The sequence below is a fragment of the Antennarius striatus genome, chromosome 18, assembly GCF_040054535.1.
Source record: "Antennarius striatus isolate MH-2024 chromosome 18, ASM4005453v1, whole genome shotgun sequence".
NCBI lineage: Eukaryota > Metazoa > Chordata > Actinopteri > Lophiiformes > Antennariidae > Antennarius > Antennarius striatus.
Window position 1 is genome coordinate 1,505,144 of NC_090793.1, and position 20,524 is coordinate 1,525,667.

The 20,524-nt window shown below is 48.8% G+C and overlaps 1 protein-coding gene across 8 annotated transcripts in view; it reads left to right on the top strand.

Annotated features, from left to right (window-relative positions):
• Window positions 1-10,249, top strand: part of pard3ab (par-3 family cell polarity regulator alpha, b) — an 85,211-nt gene extending 74,962 nt beyond the window's left edge. For 4 of the 8 annotated variants that reach the window (XM_068341696.1, XM_068341698.1, XM_068341697.1 and 1 more), the window contains 3 exons: window positions 1,740-1,863; window positions 5,230-5,372; window positions 7,841-10,249. In XM_068341696.1, coding sequence (XP_068197797.1) covers window positions 1,740-1,863; window positions 5,230-5,372; window positions 7,841-8,219 — 646 coding nt within the window. In that variant the 3' untranslated portion in view covers window positions 8,220-10,249. The other 4 variants (XR_011038882.1, XR_011038883.1, XM_068341700.1 and 1 more) reach the window with 4 other exon arrangements.
• The last annotated feature ends 10,275 nt before the right edge of the window (window positions 10,250-20,524 follow it).

Genomic DNA, 20,524 nt, shown 5'->3' on the forward strand with positions numbered 1-20,524 from the left:
TTGAGTCCATAGAGTTCTCGCATCTTTGTGATGTGGCGTTTGTGGCTCTGATGAAGACCCCGCCTCTCAGGAAGTACGCCTGACCATGAAAGGAAGTGTGCATCTCGGCGTAAAACAGCTTTTCTGGCAGCTTCAGTCCCGTTATTGAGTCCAGAGTCCCCCTGTGACCCCCCCAGCCTCTTGTATTGAACGGTTCTGTCGATCATCAGAGCAGCGGAGGGGGGCCTTTAAGCCTGTCATTGGTGTTTCTGTCCCAGTGGGCGGGGCTGCAGGTCGATGACGATGATGATTCATTAAAAGAGTAAAACTGTGTTCTCGCCCGGAAGTCCAATTGGGGGGTTTAATTTGATTAATATCCAAACGCACACAAGAATCCACCAAAACGGGGGAATGAGATACGGCCTCACCGATGTCGTATCTATCTGCCAAAACGAGGTAAAGAATGAGATACGGCCTCACTCACGTCGTATCCATCTGCCAACACGCGGTAAAGAACTAGATACGGTCTCACTGATGTATCCATCCACCAGCACGTGGCAAAGAACGAGATACGGTCTCACTGATGTTGTATCCATCCGCCAACACGTGGTAAAGAACGAGATACGGTCTCACTGATGTTGTATCCATCCGCCAACACGTGGTAAAGAACGAGATACGGTCTCACTGATGTTGTATCCATCCGCCAACTAGCGGTGGTGTCCTGAAGCACAACTCATATCTCAAATAACTCGTATCTGGAGTTACTCCTGTAATAGATTACCTTGATTCCATCCGGGTCACCCTTTTCCCCTGATGGCGTCTCCCAGCCTTCGGGTGGCGCTGTTCTCCCATGCCGTCGGGTCTCGGATCAGGATTAACCTGGACCGTCATAAACCCCGTACGGAACCAGGCCTGAACGCTCCGCTTGGCGCCGGCTGTGATGTTTCTCCTTTTAGAACAGCTGCTGTCACACAAGGGGCCCCGGCGGGGGGGGAGCAGGGGGGCGTGACCCCGGCTGGACCGCCACTCATGTTCCCCCGATGCTTCTGAAGGGGGCCGAGCGGCTGTGTTACATGTCACGGAGATTATCCGGATCACATGTGACAGGTTCTTGGTCTTGAAGGCGGCGGGGCGGCGCTGGTTCCTCCTCCCGGCTGGGTCTAATTCCTGGTGAAGGTGCCGCTGGGGTCGAGGTTCTGACCGTCCCTGCAGCGATAACAGAGCTCTAATCCCTTTACCGTCGTGAATAAACTCGTACGGTTGCGTTGAATTTATTATTTTTCCGACTATTTTAATCCGTCAACATTTTTGCGCCGACTTTAAATCTTTCTGACGGAAGCAGAAACTTTTTTTTTTTCGAGCTTAATGAGCTTTAGTCGACCTTTTTCAATTTTGGTGATGAGACAGGTATTTCCTGGCAGGGTTAGAAACTCTATAAGTCAACCCCCCCATTCTAAAAACCCCCCCCAAACCCCGAAGATCCTTCATCTACCGACCCAGCTAGACAAGGGAAATGTGTTAGTCACTTTCCTCTGTAGGTCGTATCTATTTACTGCTCACCTTCCTGCCCCTCTGTAGGTCACATGCAACCTCCCCACCCCCCAAAATATCCCACAAATACCCCCCCACCCCAGTCTGGGTTAGTTCTCCATCATCAAAGCGTTTGATTGGCTCCTGGAACCGTTGGGTTTGCAGAACTTGATCCTTCCGCCGTTGCTGGTCCATCTAACTCCTCCCCCATCTCTCTCCCGTTTCCCTAGCAACCGGCTAGCGCCTAGCAACCACGACCGGATACAGAGGCTGAGGCAGGAGTTCCAGCAATCTCAGAACATCCCAGAAGATCCGGACGACCGGCGGAGGACCTACAGCTTCGAGCAGCCCTGGGTGAGTGTCTGACGCTAGCTGGTGCCGGCGGAGCTAGCGCCACCGCTACCCAACAAGACTCTGGATGCTAACTCCGAATGCTAGCCCGAGGATGATGCTAACAGCGTTAGCACTTCAGCGATACCGGTGGCTAACTGGAGAATGGTGCTAACCGTCACTAACCCAACTACTACCAACCATGAACAAGAATGATGTCACTCCCGTCGCCGTGGTAACTCCATTAGCCGCAACGTGCTAATGCTAACATGCCTGACACGTTTACCCGACCTGCATGGAGTCTGCACACCCAACGCAAAACCATCACTAACCCCACCCCACAACCTCTTCTGTCTCCACCCACCGTCCTGTTTCTGTCTGTCACTCATCATGGACCCGCCCACCACCACCACCTCACGGACCAATCAGCATCGTGTTTGTGTTCGGGATGGAGTTTCAAGCCCTTTTTTTGTTTTTGTTTTTTTAACGGTGCCTTTTTAACGGTTCAAAAGTCGTTTGTCGTACGTTTCAGCCGACATTTTTCCCGTCGGTTGAGACGAGGGACGATCGGCGGATCAATAATCGAACAAAAACCCGAACGCCTTCCTCGTTTTCTGGGGCGATGAACTCATCTTGCCGTATTTTTAGTATTTATTTTAGCTTCTTTGCACCTCGACTCGTCTTCACGTGTTTTTAAATATCTAATTATGATCTGATGAAAATTAACTGTAGAGGATTTTATATCAATTTTATTGCAATTTTTTTCTAACTGTTAGCATTTCTGTGTTAGCTGTTAGCTCTGCTTCCTGTGGGAGTGATTTTTACCACCTTCCTGTCAGTTTGGGACGACTTTTTTTCGTTTTGGTTTTTTAAACACGTATTTGCTCACATCTTTTTTTCTATTGCATGACTCAGCATTTAAAATAAAGGGTGGTGATTGGTCGCCCCAAACTGGACGCCGGGTGTTGGAGGTCACTTCCTGTTTGTTGTTTGTACTGCTGCTGTTTACAGAATGGACGATAAAGCGAGAACCAAAAACCTCCTGCGTTTCCTTTTTGTGGCTGATCAATCTAATAAGTGTTTCGTTCTGTTTCTGCGTCGGGGTCGGGTTAACGGGTTTCAATGTGGGGGGGGGGCGTGTGGGAAACAGGAGCGCAGGTCACCCCCTCCTTTGTCCCTAAATAACTCGGCGTGATCTCAATTAAAGCCCAACAACACGTCAGTGTGTCGCTGGTTCCCATCAAAACCAGTGGGAGGTGAAGCCACGGATTCCAGACGGGTTCCAGTCCCACCAGAGGAAGACCGGAAGTTCAACGCTAACCATCGTTAGCGCCATTTGACCTCTGACCTGTGTACAGCCTCAGTGTAGAGTTAATTAAAAACTAATAAAGAGTTACTTTAAAACTGGAGCCAGTTTAGGGCAAGTTCAAGGCTAGTTTAGAGCTAGTTTAAAGTTAAAATAAAGCTAGTTTAGAGCTAGTTTGGCTGCCAGTACTTTTTAACAATCGATCTCCGGTGGACGTTCTCCGATGTTCCAGACATCCATTCTCTTTCTTGTCTGATCCCATGATGCTTTGCTCAGAGCGACACCGTGTTAGCTCGTGGTTAAGCTCATACAAACGCAAACTGTGTTGCGTCGTAAACTGCCGTAACTTCTCCGTCTCCCTCTGACTCTCTATGTTCCTCTTTTCCGTACCAGGATCAGTCGTCATGACGATAAATTCCGTGATTGGAAGCCTGATTTCCCCTGAAGAGCTCCGCCCAGCTCAATGACGCCTACAGACGTCAATGGTCAGTCAGTGAGTTAAGCACCTCTGTGGGGCAAATTTCAGGGCAGTTGGGGTATTTATAGGCATCCCGGTGGGTCTGGAGGCAGGAGGAAGTCGCGTTCCCGCGGCGGTCGCTCCGATCCGGGTTCGGCCCAGTTATCAGCGTCGACTCGCGTGACTTTGGTTGGGTTCCATCCCTCTTCTGTGCGATAGGAGGATTGAGGAAAACTCGTTCTAATTCCATCAGGATGAGCGATGCTAACCCCCCAGCATCTCGCTGCCAGCTTTATTGCCCTCATTTATACCACTCTGGGACGAGGAGTCGCCCCGGTAACGGCGGGAGTTCTAATACGGACTCTTGTATTTTACGATAACGTTTTAACGCCGCCTTCGGGGTGGATTTTACCGCTGCTTCTCCAATCAAAAACACCAAAAGGGGTTTATTATTCCCACCTGTAAAACATTTGTGTTCTAATCCACCTGTGGGTGATGTGAATCATCTGTGGCCCCGCCCCTCCAGCTCGTCTTTATCGTGGGTCGAGCTGCGAGGCGACGCCAATCGATGGGGAGACGATGGCGTGGGATTCATGAGGTTTAGAGGAGAGTGCCTCTTTAGCACCGCTAATCGTTTTATGGCGTTCCCACCAGCTGATGTCCGCGGCGCCCTCGCCGTACCCCGCCCCACCCCCGCCATAAAAGTAATTAGATTGCTTTGTGTTATGGTCATCACTTCTGAACCCACACAGCTAATGAGCGTCCGACGGTAGGGTGGGAGGGTTCATCGGTCTCCATGACGACAAATCAGACTCTTTGTTTATCAAATACAGCTTGTTTGTTTATTTATATATACATTGTTTTATATATATTCATGTATTCTGAGTCTATTGTTGGTTAAAATCCTTGAAAAGGGAAAAATTCCTGATATTCAAAAATAAAACAACTCTGGCTCCTGATAGGCCGGCCCTCATAATGTGACTCCTCCCCCTAGAATCTGGTTCGCTCCTAGCGTCGCTTCTCTTCAAATCTGGTTTGTTTTGGTGACGTCATCACAGGCCCGCCCCTTACAATGAGATATCCAATGAGGACTGCGGAAACGTCCGCGCCTCCTGCCCGTGTGCACGACCTACTAACCCCTCCCCCACAGGAAGTGTTCCTACCTGTCTGCAGGTGGGGCGTCGCCTCCTTCATTAACTCCACTAACATCATCGTCGTCATCATCATCATCATCATCACCAGCATGGCCCCTCCCTCACCAAACTCCTCCCTCTTCTGTCTGTCTCACCTACATTTGGGGCCCGAGGGGCGTGTCTACGTGACGGTAAGTGTTACTAGCCTTCATTAGGCTGTTAGCTTTAGCGCCGCTAACGCTCGACAGACGCGTTATGGTGATGAATGGACCAATCACGCGGCTTGATGCTGATATTAAGCTAAGCTTTCAATTAATCCATCAGCTGAGTTGATAATTAAACATGTATTGAAAATCATATGGTAACCACGGTAACGCATTTGCACATATTGGGCTAGCAGAGACGGCGTGAATGCTAGCGGAGATAACTCAGCGTGATGGCGATGATGCGTTTGTGTCGTCGTGCGTTAACCGTTCCCGTCTCGCCGTTTCCAGTCCAGCGCCAGCACCAACGGGTCGGGGGGGTTGAGCCCCCCCGGGCGCCACTCCGTGTCGGTGGAGGTCCAGATGCAGCGACAGCGGCAGGAGGAGAGGGACTCATTCGCCCAGGCCCAGCGGCAGTACAGCTCGCTACCGAGGTAGGCCAGCGTGTGTGTGTGTGTGTGTGTGTGTGTGTGTGTCGGGTTTGATCTACTCTCACTCCGGCGTCCCGCTCTAATCCACTGTTATCGCTGTTAATCCCTCCCTTGATAAATTTTGCAGGCGGCGCTGCGATAGTTGAACGAACCGCTGTCCGCGCCACCGCTGCCATTTCTCCCACTTATCGTTTGTAGGAACCCGGCCTGAAGGTGGCGCCGCTCGTATCCGTCCGAAGGTGCGATTAATGGCGGTGGGAACGACTTCCATTTCAGGCAAAGGTCAAGCCCCCACCGGGCGAGCGGCGCACCTCAGCGCTGCCGTTTGAAGCGGCGGCGGCAGATGAAGGGCCCTCGTGTTCGTCACTGATCTCAGAGCCAAAGTAATGTCATTACGGCGGCCAGACAGCTGCAGCCAGCGTTGCGTGTGTTCACACACACACACACACACACACACACACACACACACACAATACATGTGTGTGTGTGTGTGTGTGTGTGTGTCACGAGCCCACGTCTGCGTGCCCCTGTCACTTGCCTCCCGTTTTATCTTCCTCACCTTTTCCTCTCGTCTTCTCCTGCATCTGTCGAGCGCGAACAGAGCAGAAGTCGTCCGTCTGCGTCCGACGTGAATGTCGAAGCTCCGCTTGGCGCCGCTTCAAGCGGAGGCGGAACTTCAGCCTCTTTGACAACATACGGAATGAAATCAGACGCCACCCGTATCGCTCAGGCGTGTGGAACGGTGAACTGCGTGCTCTTACTCTGAGCTGACAGCAGATGTACAGGAAGTCCTCAACATACAAACACAATTCCTAGAGGTTGTTTGTAAGTTGAATTGTTCGTAAATTGAATTGTTCGTAAATTGAATTGTTCGTAAATTGTTATTTATTAAAATTCGATCTATAAACTCCATTTGAGGTTATTTTAATGTCATTACACTCTAAATACTAAAGTATTTAGTTTTCCGTAAGACTGTCCAGAAACAATTGCAGGACATTAAAAACAACTCAAAATAAATAAAATACAGGTTGAAATAGTTCAGGTATTCTTGATTATACGTGGGTTTTAATAAAAATACACAGAATACTAAAAATCAGGTTTAGGTTGTTTCTCTCGACTTAACATCTGTCAACAACAAATACTGGATTCTTAAAGTCACCGGAAAACAGTTAAAAGCTCATAATATCATGTTACTGTACAATAAATCAGAATAAAAATGTAATTGTATTAAAATATGTACGTAGAGTTCAAGTAGCTACTGTTAAGCGTCACTCGTGATTCACATGATCGTTTTAAACCAGATTAGTTGACGATAAACTTAAATCCTAGTAATTTAAGCCTTGAAGAGAAAAAGAAAAAACTTCAAGGAACTCTACAGCAGTTTTTAAGATAATCAACAACAGTCAAGAGTCAATGTTGATGATACATTGTAGCATGTAGCATCTAGCATGTAGCTTACCTTTAGAGTGAAGGAAAAAAGCAGGGAGGAGTTATTGTGGGTCAGAGGCAGAGTTGTCATCAGAGAGATGGTCTCCACTACCGCTATCTTCACTAGCCTTTGCTTTATCATCCATGATAAACAGTAAAGTAACCAAGGTACTGAGATGCTAACAGAGACAACAACCAATAACAACAAAAGGCGAACTGTTGGAGCTGCGTGAACGCAGCGGTGCTGCCCCCACAGGGATTGTGGCAGAAAAGGGAACTGCAGGAGGATAGTTGAATATATTGTTTATTCGTATCTAAGAATGTTCGTATGTTGAGGACTACCTGTGATGTCACTTCGTTGTTACTGGTGTGAAACACTTGATGCACGTCTTTTTATTTGTCTCCACCCTGGGTGGCGCTGTAGTCAGCACGCTAGCCCCGCGGACACAAGAGGAGGTGTCAGACATCTGGATCTCCTTTCTGGTAAAGAGCGCAGAGCGTGACGATGAGCCTCGCCACCGAGGTTGGGGTGTCAGGTGTCACATGTCGACCTTTGGGGACAAGAAGTCACCTCCTTTCTGCTGTTCCAGTCTGACAGATCGGTGGAGGTTTCTGTCGCCCTTCAAACGTGGCTGATGGGCTAAAAGGGGGCGGTTAGCCGTCCCCGCGCTGCCGCTTGTCGCCCTGCGGCGGTCTTGTTCGGCTCATGTTCGGTTAACATGATGTCTTGGCTGCCGTGGAGGTGACAGGCTCCGTCTATTGATATCCTCCGCTCTAGCACCTACACACCTGCTAAATTAGCCACGCTCGTTTTAGCGTTTCACAGCACAAACACCCACTTCCTTAGCCACGGGGCTAAAAAGCAATCAAGTGCCAGAATCTTTAAATATCAACAAGAAGCGGCGTCTTAATTCAGACCACATTAGCGTTAGCTCACAGATTCCTGCCGTTCCTGGCCAGACTCGATGCTAACAATGTTAGCTTCAAGATGTTGCTTCATTTCCGTCAAAACATTAACGCCGTATTTTTTCTTTCCACGCCAGGCAACCCAGGAAGAATCCCAGCTCCATCTCCCAGGACTCCTGGGACAAGGCGCACCCCCCCGGTGAGGGCTTCCAGACGGCGAAGGACAACCCCCGGTACTCTAGCTACCAGGGCTCCAGGAACGGCTACCCAAGCGGCGGCAGTGGCGGCGTCAACGCCAGAGTCCTCTTGGAGGCCCAGGAGCTCCTGAGGCAGGAGCAACGGCGCCGGGAACAGGAAGCTAAAGGGAAGCTAATGCAGGAGGGTTACACCCCAGCGCACCCGAAGGACCCGGCCTCCCCCAAGGGCCCGTATCGCCATGACGTGCCGCCGTCGCCTTCGCAGCTGGCGAGGCTCAACAGACTGGGCTCCGAGAAAGGACGACTCTTCTACTCGTGACTTTCCTGAACAAAGACTTTGGATCGGGAAGAAACGACAAACACGGACGCTCCCGCCCCCCCACCAACCCCACCCCTCACCCTCACCCAAGAGGTCCGATCTTCGCGCCGGTGTTAGCATCAACAGTTGTAGCGTGTCCTCAGTGCGTGGGTGTTTGTGTTTGGGGCCCCCCCGCCGTGATGATGACCCATACCGGTTGTACCGACTCGCTCAGTGCCTTCCCCGTATTCACGAGCACAACGCTCCTCCAGGGGGGGCGATGGATTCTCGCCGTTGTGTAGCGACTATCAACTCGGCGCCACGATGGGAGGAGCAAGAGCAACGTGATTTTACCGAGAATCCTCTTGACAGACGACGCTCTTCTCTTCCCTTGAATTCCCCCGCGGAATTCGTTCTCGCTGCCGGCACTCGGCTGGAGTGTTCCCCCGGGGAGCGGATGAAACAAGGCGGAGTGTATGAAAGAAGCAGGCCACTGTGCTTGTATGTGTGTGTGTGTGTGTGTGTGTGTGTGTGTGTGTGTGTGTGTGTGTGTGTGTGTGTGTATGTGTGTGTGTTATTAATAAAACGACGCCCCCTCATGAATGATTCATACCGCGCTCTGGCTCTCCGCGGAGGAGACCCAGGCGGAGAGGGGAGCCGGCGCCGATCCTCTGCCCGGCCCCCCTGCCTCGATCTGGGCTCGTTTCCCCGGCACGCCTGCCTGTCTGTCTGGAGCTCCGGCGTGTCATTGTTCTGCTTCTCTTTCCACCTTCCTCTCATACCCCCCCCCCGTGTTCTTCATCCCACTATCGCACTCCTCCTCCTCTTCCTCCTCTCCCGAGTCGGCCTCTGCACTGAATTTTTCATCACGAGCCACCTGCTGCCTGACGGAGCCAAAGAACGCCGCCACCAGAGGCCCCGACGGAGGGCCCCGCTTCTGACACCAAGACAGGAATAAAAGAGGCAGAAGAAAGATGGGGGGGCAGACAATGAGCCCCCACCCTTGGTGAGAGATGAGCTCCAGCGTTGCTCCCATTTTCTAACAAAAGGAGAAAAAAAATCACCCTCGAGAGTTAATTGCGTTCAAATTGCTGCAATTGCTTCCTGTATTTTTTATTTTTTTTAAACCTTTATAAGCTGATGAAATTTGACGGAATTTCCGAAAAGAAACATTTCTTTTACCCAAAGACGAACTTTGAGCGAGACACGGTGGTGCTAGCAGGTCGTGATGCTGTCCGCGGAGGCGCTGAACTCGCTAGCTTGTTAGCCGTCGCTAGGCAGGCTTGTTTCTTCTCAGGTGACGCGTCCGCGTAAGCCCCTCCTAGCTCGATGATGTCATCCGTGTCCGAGGAGGATTGTGCTCGCAATAATGTCACGTTACCAATTAATTTCTCGTCCAATCCTGGTGTTTGTTTTTTAAGGGAGGCGGAGCTAGTTTAGGGGCGTGGTCATGGGGATGAACCAGATAAAGGTGTCACGGTTAATTTTCAGCTTTTTCGGATATTCCGCGGCCCATTTTCAAGTCTTTGTTGATGTTTGGCTTCGACAAGAAGGAAACGGTTGGAAACAAGGGGGCAGGGCTTCATCTGCGTGACACCGTGACCTCCAGCTGGCGTTTAGAGATGAACAATTTTTCGTTTTTAAGCAACGTGTGCGTTCACCAAATGAGGCCAGCGATGGATTTCCGACGGCGACACGTTGAGAAGGATGTCTCCGACCTCTAACCTCTGAAGGGGCGTGGTTTGGAGCCAATAAGTGCCTGATGATGACGATGTCGTGTTTTTACACAAACGGGACTCGATGTGATCCGTTTCAACTGTTTGAAATGTTTTTAATATTAAAATGTCATTTTTGGGTACGTCCCCTGTCCCTTTATTTTTTTTATTCGGATGATGTCATCATCCCATTTGCCTTCGACACACGATATGTTCTAAAGCTGATGTGCAATCTTTCCTCTTTTTTTGGGTTCCATACAAATTTTACATGATTTATACTAAAAATCTGTACATACTGACTTCTGAATTAAAGGAAGGCTGTTCCATCCTGTTTACGACCCTCCCGCTTGTCTTGCTTCTTCTTCTCTTCTCGGCGTCTGAGTGTTCGGTTACAGCGAATGTTAAATCCATCATGCGGAAGGTGAGGAAGACACCTTCCTGTTATTAACTCCAACCTAGCGCCCATTGTCCCTCGCTGGGAGCCGTAGAGCAGCTCCTTTGCTCTTGTTTGGCACCCCGGGTCAGAGGTGACATCCTTAAGCTAATAGCGCTAACACGCTAAGGTAGCTTCAAGCAACGACGCGTCTCATCCTGTTTTGTGTCCGTCATGAGAATCTCATCGTCTTCATGCGGCAGATGAGATCCAGACGTGGGTAAAAATATCTGGCGTTGTTTTGAACCGTGAATGGTGGATGAGCTTCACACACACACACACACACACACACACACACACACATCCTCCGATTGAACCACAGTTATTTATGCTAACGGTTCCAATGGCTTCCATTCATCAGGATAAACAATAAAACATCTGGATGGAATAGAAAAGTCATTTTTCATTTTTTGTTTCCATGTTTGCTGATGACATCATCGTGTTCCACTCATCCTACCACGGCGGAGATCAGAAGATAGAATCCAAAAACCCAACCGACACACTTGTTTAGCAGAACAATCATAATTTTTCTCAAGTGTTTTGTCAGTTTGTTTAATTAAGACCTGTTTTTTTCTGGAATTACGCGAAGGCCGTACGCTAGCGCCAAGACCGTTCTCGGTAAAAAGAATGATCTGTTGTGTAACTTTTTGTCTGGTTTCGTCTTCCTGCCAAAATCTGAACAATGAGACGGAATAAACATCTGTGAAAGAAGGAGAGTGGCGCAAGAATTAACCTCGATTTAGTCGTATATTTATTAACGGCAAACATCAACGTTTAGGAATAAAAGCTTTCCTCGTGGTGTTGAACTTATCCTGACACCCGGCTGGGTTTCACAACTGTTTGTGTTTAAACCCCTGAGGCCAGATTGTACGCCCCCTATAGACGTAATACATACACCCATCAAGAGGTTTTAATAAATACAGCGGTACCTCTACTTACGAAATTAATTGGTTCTGGAAGAAATTTCGTAAGTAGAGACACATTTTCTATGCAATGCCCTAATCTGTTCCAAGCCCACAAAATTCCGACATAAATGTTTTATAAAGCATAAAAATGCATTAAAACATGTAACAAATACATGTTACGATTAGATTATTACACAATAAATGAGAGTTGTGCATAACATAAAAAACAAAGAATAAAGAATAAAAATGATGGTCATTTACCTTTTAACTACTGTCCTCATTGTTTTTTGCCTTCTTTGGTTCATGCCCTCTTGCCCCCCCATGCCCCCCCACCCACGCGACGCCTTAAACTCCTTAAACTTCCTTTAGTTTTAATAACGTGGTGATTGTAGATGCATTACGGCCATATTCTTTGGAGAGATCAACCAAACGCATCCCTTTTTCAGGCTTTTCTATCATCTCTTCCTTTGTTTGAACGGACAAAAAAACTCTTTTCTTCGTCTTTTCTTTTCCTCTTTTCTCCGTCACTTTCTTGGGGTCCATAGTGAATACTCTAAAAGTTAATATATTTATGTAAAACTATCAGAACACCTCATGGGTCGAGGGCCGAATGACGAGGACGCTGTATAGACACCGATCTAGCTCCACACAGAGGTCCCTCTTAGCCAATGGGATGCCAGGATGCTAGGTAATGGCAGAGCAGCTATGAGAATGTTGCGTTCAGGAACCTGTGGGAGCTGCGAGTATCAGCCCATACTGTATTTTTACCTTTCGTAACTCGAAATTTCTTTCGTAACTAGAGGCAATATTTTCCTGCTGAGAAGTTTCGTAAGTAGAAAATTTTGTACGTAGAGACATTCGTACGTAGTGGTACCACTGTATATTGATTAAAAAAGGTCGAATTTACCCAAATATCAAAACTTCTTCTTTTTTAAAATTTATCCGCTGGTTTGATGGACGGGAGGTTCAGGCTCCACAGAGGATAAACCACGTTTGGCCTCCTTTAGTTTAGCTGTGGTGTTAGCATTAAGGGATTATTTTTTTGCCAAAAAGAAAAAAAAACAACCTGTTTTTAAAAACATTTTTTTAATCTTCTCTTGAAATGATTAAAAGGAAAAAATAAGTAATTGTGAACTCTTAAACATACCTTTCATTAATTAGCATTCAGGCTCACAATTAATTTGTTTTGTTTCCTCTTCCTTCATTTAAAAAAAAAAAAAACGTGACTCCAAAAGATTTAATTAGTTCCAATCCAGCCTGCAGCAGCCGGCCAATCAGAGCCTGGCGTTTAATGATGTTTTTGCCTTATGTATTTTTTTTTTAATTTGACTTTTTAATGCATAATTTGGATGCAAATATAATTCAATAATTTATGATTGCTTTTTAATTACACGCTGAAAGGATCAGTAATTGTTTGGATGAACACCTTAAATCCATCTGTTGTTCGGAGCTCCTGCAGATTAACCTTTCTGTAATCTAATAGTTTTGTTTGGAGCGTTTTGACGCCCTGAACCTCGTCTTACAGGCGCCTCCGTTACCACAAGGTTGACATCCTGCTCCGGAGGACAGTAAACTTTACCTTCTGTGTTATTCTCTCTCTCTTTTACAACATTTTAATGCGCTCGCCGTCGCACCGGGAGCCATTGTCACGGATCGTTTCAGCCGCCGCCTCTCCGTCGACGGAGGCCTCAACAAGAAGCGGCCGACCCTTTTATTTCCCCGCCGCTGCCCTCGAAGCAGCCGTGTCGCCATTAGCGCTGCCCTATTATTTAGTTTAATGTCACGCTCGCCTTACACGGAGGTGGTTTCGGGGTCGGCCGAGCTCGTTTGGGGGCGACACCTGTTTCTGCTCACTTAGCGGGTTTTTCTTTCCACGCCTGTTGAGAGCGGAGAATTCGCGGGTGACGACATCCCTCCGGAATGTTTAGAGAGAACACATGAGACCGTAAATCAACAAAGGACGCTAACAGGAAGTGCTCCAACATCTGGAAAGAACTGGCGTTCCCGCGAAACGACGGGCTCGGACCCCTGATGGATGCGTCAGTCGTCCGTTTCTCAGGCTTCATCCGTCCTTTTTCTCGTATGCAGATGAGATCCTGCTGTCCGTGTTTGGCGTGTTCGTACGTCTCCATGACGACGGCGGTGTAAATACGTTCCCCGTCTCATCCAGTGTGGGAGTAAATGCACAAAAACGTCACTTCCTGAAGGGTTAGCGCTACGGTTCTCCGTTATCTCTGCTAACAACTCTGACCAATAATATCGGTCTCTTTCCCCTTAAGGATTGAGGGGGCGTGTCCCTTTGCTTCTCACCCAGTCAGGACGCACCAGGTCACGCGTTCATTTCCTGTACCGATCCGGGGTTTCTACTTCCCATTTAGCCTCTGCACCTGCTCTCTTCACTCCGAAGCTCTGCTAGTCTTTGATTGGCAGCTCAATCTTCCTCCAATCACATGACCTCTGACCCCGGAGGTCACACTACATCTGACCCCATCCCGATTTTCAGCTTTCAGTAAAAAAACAAACAAAAAAAAAGCAAAAAATAAGTGGAATAAAAGGGTAGCCCTCATGCTGCAGTTTGATTGGACAAAGAGACAGAGGGGTGGAGCTTAGACTGGAGAGGGAGGTGCTGACAGACAAGATCATGATCAACTTATCTGGTTTTACTAATCAGGTTATTTCAATATGGAATTCAATTTTGGTCAAATTTCCTTAGTTACATCTCGTTCTTTCTGGCGCTAGCATCGGAGCGGTGCCGCGGCGGTTAAATGATGACGTTGCAGATTTCACGACCTCCGGTTGACCTCTGCAATGTCTGGGTCAGGAGGCGGAGCTTCGCCGATGCTTCCTCGTTTTACTGCGACGATGAGGACGAGCACTGACGGCGAGTGGGCGGAACATATCCAAACATTCCTGTCCAATCCGGCGCCTCGCTGGGACTGCACGTAATTGAATCTCTTCCTTCTTTCTGATTGGACGTTTCACTGTTGCCGCCGGCGGAACTACTTTTTCGTAGTGTCGGAAGCCGCAGTGCGACACTCCCCTCCTCGCCGCCCTCGTTCTCCTGATCTGAACCGATGCTAATCGCCGCTCGCCGCCCCGCGGGTTCCCCGTCGGATCCGGTTCTGCCTCCTTCGTGTCGTCGTGGATGGGTCGTTGGATGTTGCAGGCAGCGGCGGTGGCGGCGGGTTCCGTGATGTTGCCACTGAGGATGAAGATTAATGACGCCGCTCGGCCTGTGTCTCCTGTTAATAATGCTTATTCATCAATGTCAGCCGACGCCGGCGGCTCAGCAAACACACAGAAATTAGCCAAACGCACCCCGACTTCATAACCAGATCCCCCTCCCCCGCTTTATAGTTACCTCCTGCAGGTTCGGCAGGTGTGTGTTCAGCTAACCCGGTGTGTGTAGAAGCGTGTTCGCTCCGTGTTGCGTTCAGAGTTTCATGTAGAACCGGCTCACGTAAACACGGTTTATTGATCTGAAGCGCGGCGCCAAATCAGACGCCAGCAGGAGATGAAAGGCGAGCAACGACGAACGGGGATGAAACGAGGAACCTCTGACCCCCCCGCCGCGGGAATGAAAGTCGCTGCGTCGTCTTCTTCTTCTCCTATTTCTTCTTTTTCTTGTTCTTCTACGCAAATAGTCCTCAATCTATGAAAATTCCTAGATACGAACAAATGTGCTTCACCATATCCGATTATTGTCCTGCAGTTCCCCCTTTCTGCCACAACCTCCACAGGGGCAGCACTGCTGCATTCACGCAGCTCCAACACTCGTCTTTTCTTGTAGTTTCCAGTATTTGTGGTGGTCAGACGTTAATCCAGAGAAACGACCTAAACTTGGTTTAATCAAAACGACCTGACCCTGGATTTTATTTATTATGGGATGTTTTAATGTCCTGTAATTGTTTCTGGACAGTCTGAGGGAATACTGTAGTATTTAGAGTAGTAATGAGATTACTGTAGTATTTAGAGTAGTAATGAGATTATTTTAGTATTTAGAGCAGTAATGACATTACTTTAGTATTTAGAGTAGTAATGAGATTACTTTAGTATTTACAGTAGTAATGAGATTACTTTAGTATTTAGAGTAGTAATGGCATTACTCGAATATTTAGAGTAGTAATGAGATTACTTTAGTATTTAGAGTAGTAATGACATTACTCGAATATTTAGAGTAGTAATGACATTACTCGAATATTTAGAGTAGTAATGACATTACTTTAATATTTAGAGTAGTAATGAGATTACTTTAATATTTAGAGTAGTAATGAGATTACTCGAATATTTAGAGTAGCAATGACATTACTTTAATATTTAGAGTAGTAATGAGATTACTTTAATACTTAGAGTAGTAATGACATTACTTTAGTATTTAGAGTAGTAATGAGATTACTTTAATACTTATAGTAGTAATGACATTACTTTAATAATTAGAGTAGTAATGACAGTTAAATGGCCTAAAATGGAGATTAGACATTGAAATTTAACTTACGAATAATTCAGTTTACAAACAACCTCTAGGAACAACATAAGTTGAGGACTACCTGTATATTAAAGACACATCCATCCTGTTTGGCTTCTCATCGCGTCTTAAATAATATTTTATAAGGCTGGATTACAGACAGGTGAACCTGTTAGCATGATGCATTTTTCTTCACACACGAACCGACCTGATTGGATTAGAGTCCGTCGCGCTTTGCTTACATCACACAGCTGTTGTCCAGGACGCGGCGTGAAATAGCTCGGAGCGCTAGCTAGCGCTCATCCCACACAGCAAGCTTATCTCGGACGGCAGAGAACGAACAAAACAAAAAACCAGAATGACGGATTTAGCTAGGCTAACCCCGCTACAGCTAACGAGCGCTACGGAAACACTCGCACCTGATTGGCCGATGTTGTACATCAGCATCGCCGCTTCGCTGCGACTTTAAATCAGCTCATCACCTCCCTTTGATTGAAACAGATGAAATCAGAAGCTCTTATTGTGGCGAGGTGATGGGGGCGGAGCCTCGGGGGGGCAGACTAAGAACTGACAGACGTGACATCATGTTTATCTGGACGGGTCCAGACTAATTCCTGGTCAAACCGCCTCCGGCAGGACTCCATCTAGTTGCTGCTCCCTGAGGCCCACCCAGGGTCAGAGACGCTCCTGGCTGCTCTTTGACCTGTGACCTGTCCCATGAGGCTTCACAGGAGCAGATTAGCTGTTAGCTGTTAGCGGTTAGCGGTTAGCCGTGGCAGCGCGGATCAGAAGCATGAATAGGAAGAAAGCATCAAATCAGCGACGCTCCTGCTTTCATCCCTCTGACCGTTCCTCGCTGTCAAGGTGATGTTGCCGGGCAACAACCAAAAGGAAATAGGATTCGGCACGGCGAGGGCAAGGCTGAAAGCCTCACACACACACACACACACACACACACACACACACACACACACACACACACACACACACACACACACACACACACACACACACACACACACACACACACACACACACACACACACACACACACACACACACACACACACACACACACACACACACACACACACACACACACACACACACACACACACACACACACACACACACACACACACACACACACACACACACACACACACACACACACACACACACACACACACACACACACACACACACACACACACACACACACACACACACACACACACACACACACACACACACACACACACACACACACACACACACACACACACACACACACACACACACACACACACACACACACACACACACACACACACACACACACACACACACACACACACACACACACACACACACACACACACACACACACACACACACACACACACACACACACACACACACACACACACACACACACACACACACACACACACACACACACACACACACACACACACACACACACACACACACACACACACACACACACACACACACACACACACACACACACACACACACACACACACACACACACACACACACACACACACACACACACACACACACACACACACACACACACACACACACACACACACACACACACACACACACACACACACACACACACACACACACACACACACACACACACACACACACACACACACACACACACACACACACACACACACACACACACACACACACACACACACACAAACCGTGAGCTGTTTGCTGCAAATCCCTGGAAATCCTGCTCGACTTTTTATTCCCATTTGATTCCCCCCCCCACTCTCTCACCGTGTCACCCCCCCCCCTTCAAACCAGGGTTGAAGGAGCTTCTTTTATTTGCTCCTCCTTACCAGAGGAGGGATTACCTTCTGCCCCCCCCCCCCCCCCCCAGGGGGACGCAGGTCCCTGATGTTTAAGCTGGAGACTGGAATAAAGCTTGGGTGCAAACTTTATGGGGGTCTTTGAGGAATCTAGGGGGGGTCGGAGTTCACCGTGTGTGTCAGAGTGTGAAGCATGAGTGATGATGATGATGATGGTATCTGGTTGTTCTAGAACAGGACCAGAACCCAACAGTGGTTCTATGTTAGTGTTGACTGCCGTCTTCGTCTTCTCTCCATCCATCCACCTTCTCTTCCGGTCTCTCTCTTGCCCTCTTCCTCTCTGGTAGCTCCATCCTCATCACCAACATCTTCACCATCTGGACTGTGTTGGAACCATCAGAGTCTCTCCAACTTCATCTCCAGAACATCTCACCTCGGCTGTTCCTCAGATGAACTCCTTTGTGACCCCACCCATCCTGGTCCCTCCTAGAGAACCTCAACATCTCCATGTCCTGCTCCTCCAGCTCCACTTCCTGTCTTCTCTTCAGGCGACGTGACTCCACGAAGCGATCCAGAGGAACACGCTTGGAAGTCCGAATCGGCAGGAGGTCCAAATAAACTCCGACCTCCACGTCTTCTTTAATCTCCTGGAGTCACTCTTGGGGGGTGTGGGGGGGTGTGGAGGTAGAGAAACATCAAATAGACCTGGAACCCATCTGTGACATTTCAGCGCTCACAAGCCAACTCTTTCAACTTGATGCTGTGATTTTTTTCCAGTTCAGGTATTTAATTCATCTGGCAGGTAGTGAGGGAGGGGGGGCAGGGAGGGGAGGCCTCATGGGTATCAGGCAGGGGGGGTAAACAAGCTTCAAAGCCCCAGCAGAAGCCTCAGACCTGACCCAGGGTGAAACGCGACTCATTAGTTACCTGCCAGGCGGCATCTGGAGCGAGCGCCCGTCGCCATTGGACGCCATCCGTCTGCGCTAACGGGGATGGGGGGGTCGGGGGTGGGGGGGTGGTTATCCGTTCTGCTGAGGCCTCATGAAAATTCCGTCAAATTAAAACCTGTAACTTCTCGCGTCTTCCTCGTAAATCTCTTTCCGGACGTTCTTCTCAATTAATCTTTCGCGTTTTAAATCGGATCTTTGTTCGCCGCCGCCGCCGCCGTACCTTCAGGTTCCATCAAGGGGGCCGGGAGGGCCCCCGTACTCCACGTAGATCAGATAAATCCGCTCTTGCCGACACGTTTGAGGCGCTCCCGCTTGAAATCCATCAACACGTTTCCTTATCGTGAGAAGAGATCGTTGATTTATTACAGGCAGGCGAATACTGTCCTTGTCAAATCCGCGGCGCCGTTATCGCCGCCATCGTGTAATGACAGAAGACGGCGATGAAAACCTCAGAAGGTGTCCGCCCCCGCTGCCGGAGACCTCACGCCGACGTCGGAGGCGCCGCCCTCTGTCCCCTCTCCGACGGATGCTCGGGTCGTTAGATGATGGATTACCGGACCGCCAGATGTCTCAGGAAGGACCCCGTTGATAACGGAGTAGCCCCTCCCCCCCCATCTTGATTGGAGTTCATCACCCCTCCCCCCTCGCGCCGCTGCCTCATCCATCATGGAGGTGGAAGCTGCCCTTGAGTGTTGATGGACCGGGAGCGGATGAGATGCTAATCCCGATGGGTTATCTTCATCGTGACGGACCAACACATGGTAATGTGGGCGTGGCCTTTTCCACACGGATCCGTCACGCTGGGATTCGCCGTGTGACATCACGCGTACGAGTCAGGAGCTTCAAGGTTGGAGTTCATCGGGGGGGTACGGTAACCCCAAGTGGCCAAAAAGTGACCAAAAGGCATCAAATGTCCTCTTCTTGTTTTGACAACTGAACTGCTTGTAACCATAGCAACAGGTTGGTGATTTCACTTTGGACTGGAATGTGACCTATGACCTCAAACACTCAGCTAAATTACCTGGAAGCCAGAACCAGAGGAGTGAAAGCTATCTACTCCGTCAGAGTCCAGGTTGTTGGCGACGACGGCGTATAAATCCGCCCCGACCGCGTTCCGGCGTTCCGGCGTTCCGACGACGCTCCGTTTTCTCTCTCTCTCTCTTTTTCATTGTCGTGTTTTATCGCGCCGCTCCTCCGCACCTCTCACATGTTCCCCAACAAACATCCTCTTCATCATCCGGCGCCACCTCTCGCTCTCCGTCCAACTCCATTTTCCTGCCTTCCCCCCTTTTTCTTTCTCCCCGAGATAAAGAAAATGGTTTTTCTTTCACTGCAAATCAGGTCAACGCAATTACACAAAGCCTCAAACGCACAAAACTCTCTTTTCCGCTGCTTCTATTCCAGACTGTCAAAGGCTGAGAAATGTAAAAAACCCACAAGGAATGTCGGACCGAACCAGAAGTGTGTAAGAATTTCTGGTTCTACCCAACAAGTGAGACCCAATGAGAGGAAGCCGTTAGACCAGCTGGTGATAGATCAGCGGCGAAGGCCCAGATTCAAACACACGGGGACCAGTGAAGGCTTCCAGACCTCCTCTGATCCGGCTGGCCACCCACAGAACCAGATGCTGGAATCTGAGATGTCTTCGTTCCACGTCGTCTCAAAGCCGGAGTCTTCCTCCGTTTCTTCCTCCCTCAATGTTTCTGCCTCGGCTTGAAGAGGAAGAACCGGTGCTCGAGAATGACCCCGGGGTCACGGTTTGGTGATTGTGTCGTGTTGCTCTGCTGTGCTCTCGGGTACCAAGAGGCAGAGTCAAACTGGTGGGCGGAGTCATGTCTCCACACCTGTACCTGATCAGGCTGATCAACCTGAGGCTTTTTAAACTGGCCTGTCCTTTGGTTTGGTGTCAGAGTGTTGGGTTCCTTTAGCCCAGGTTTGCTTAACTTTTCGTGGTTTTTTGTGTCCCCTAGATTTTACCTTAATTTGATTAAACTATGAA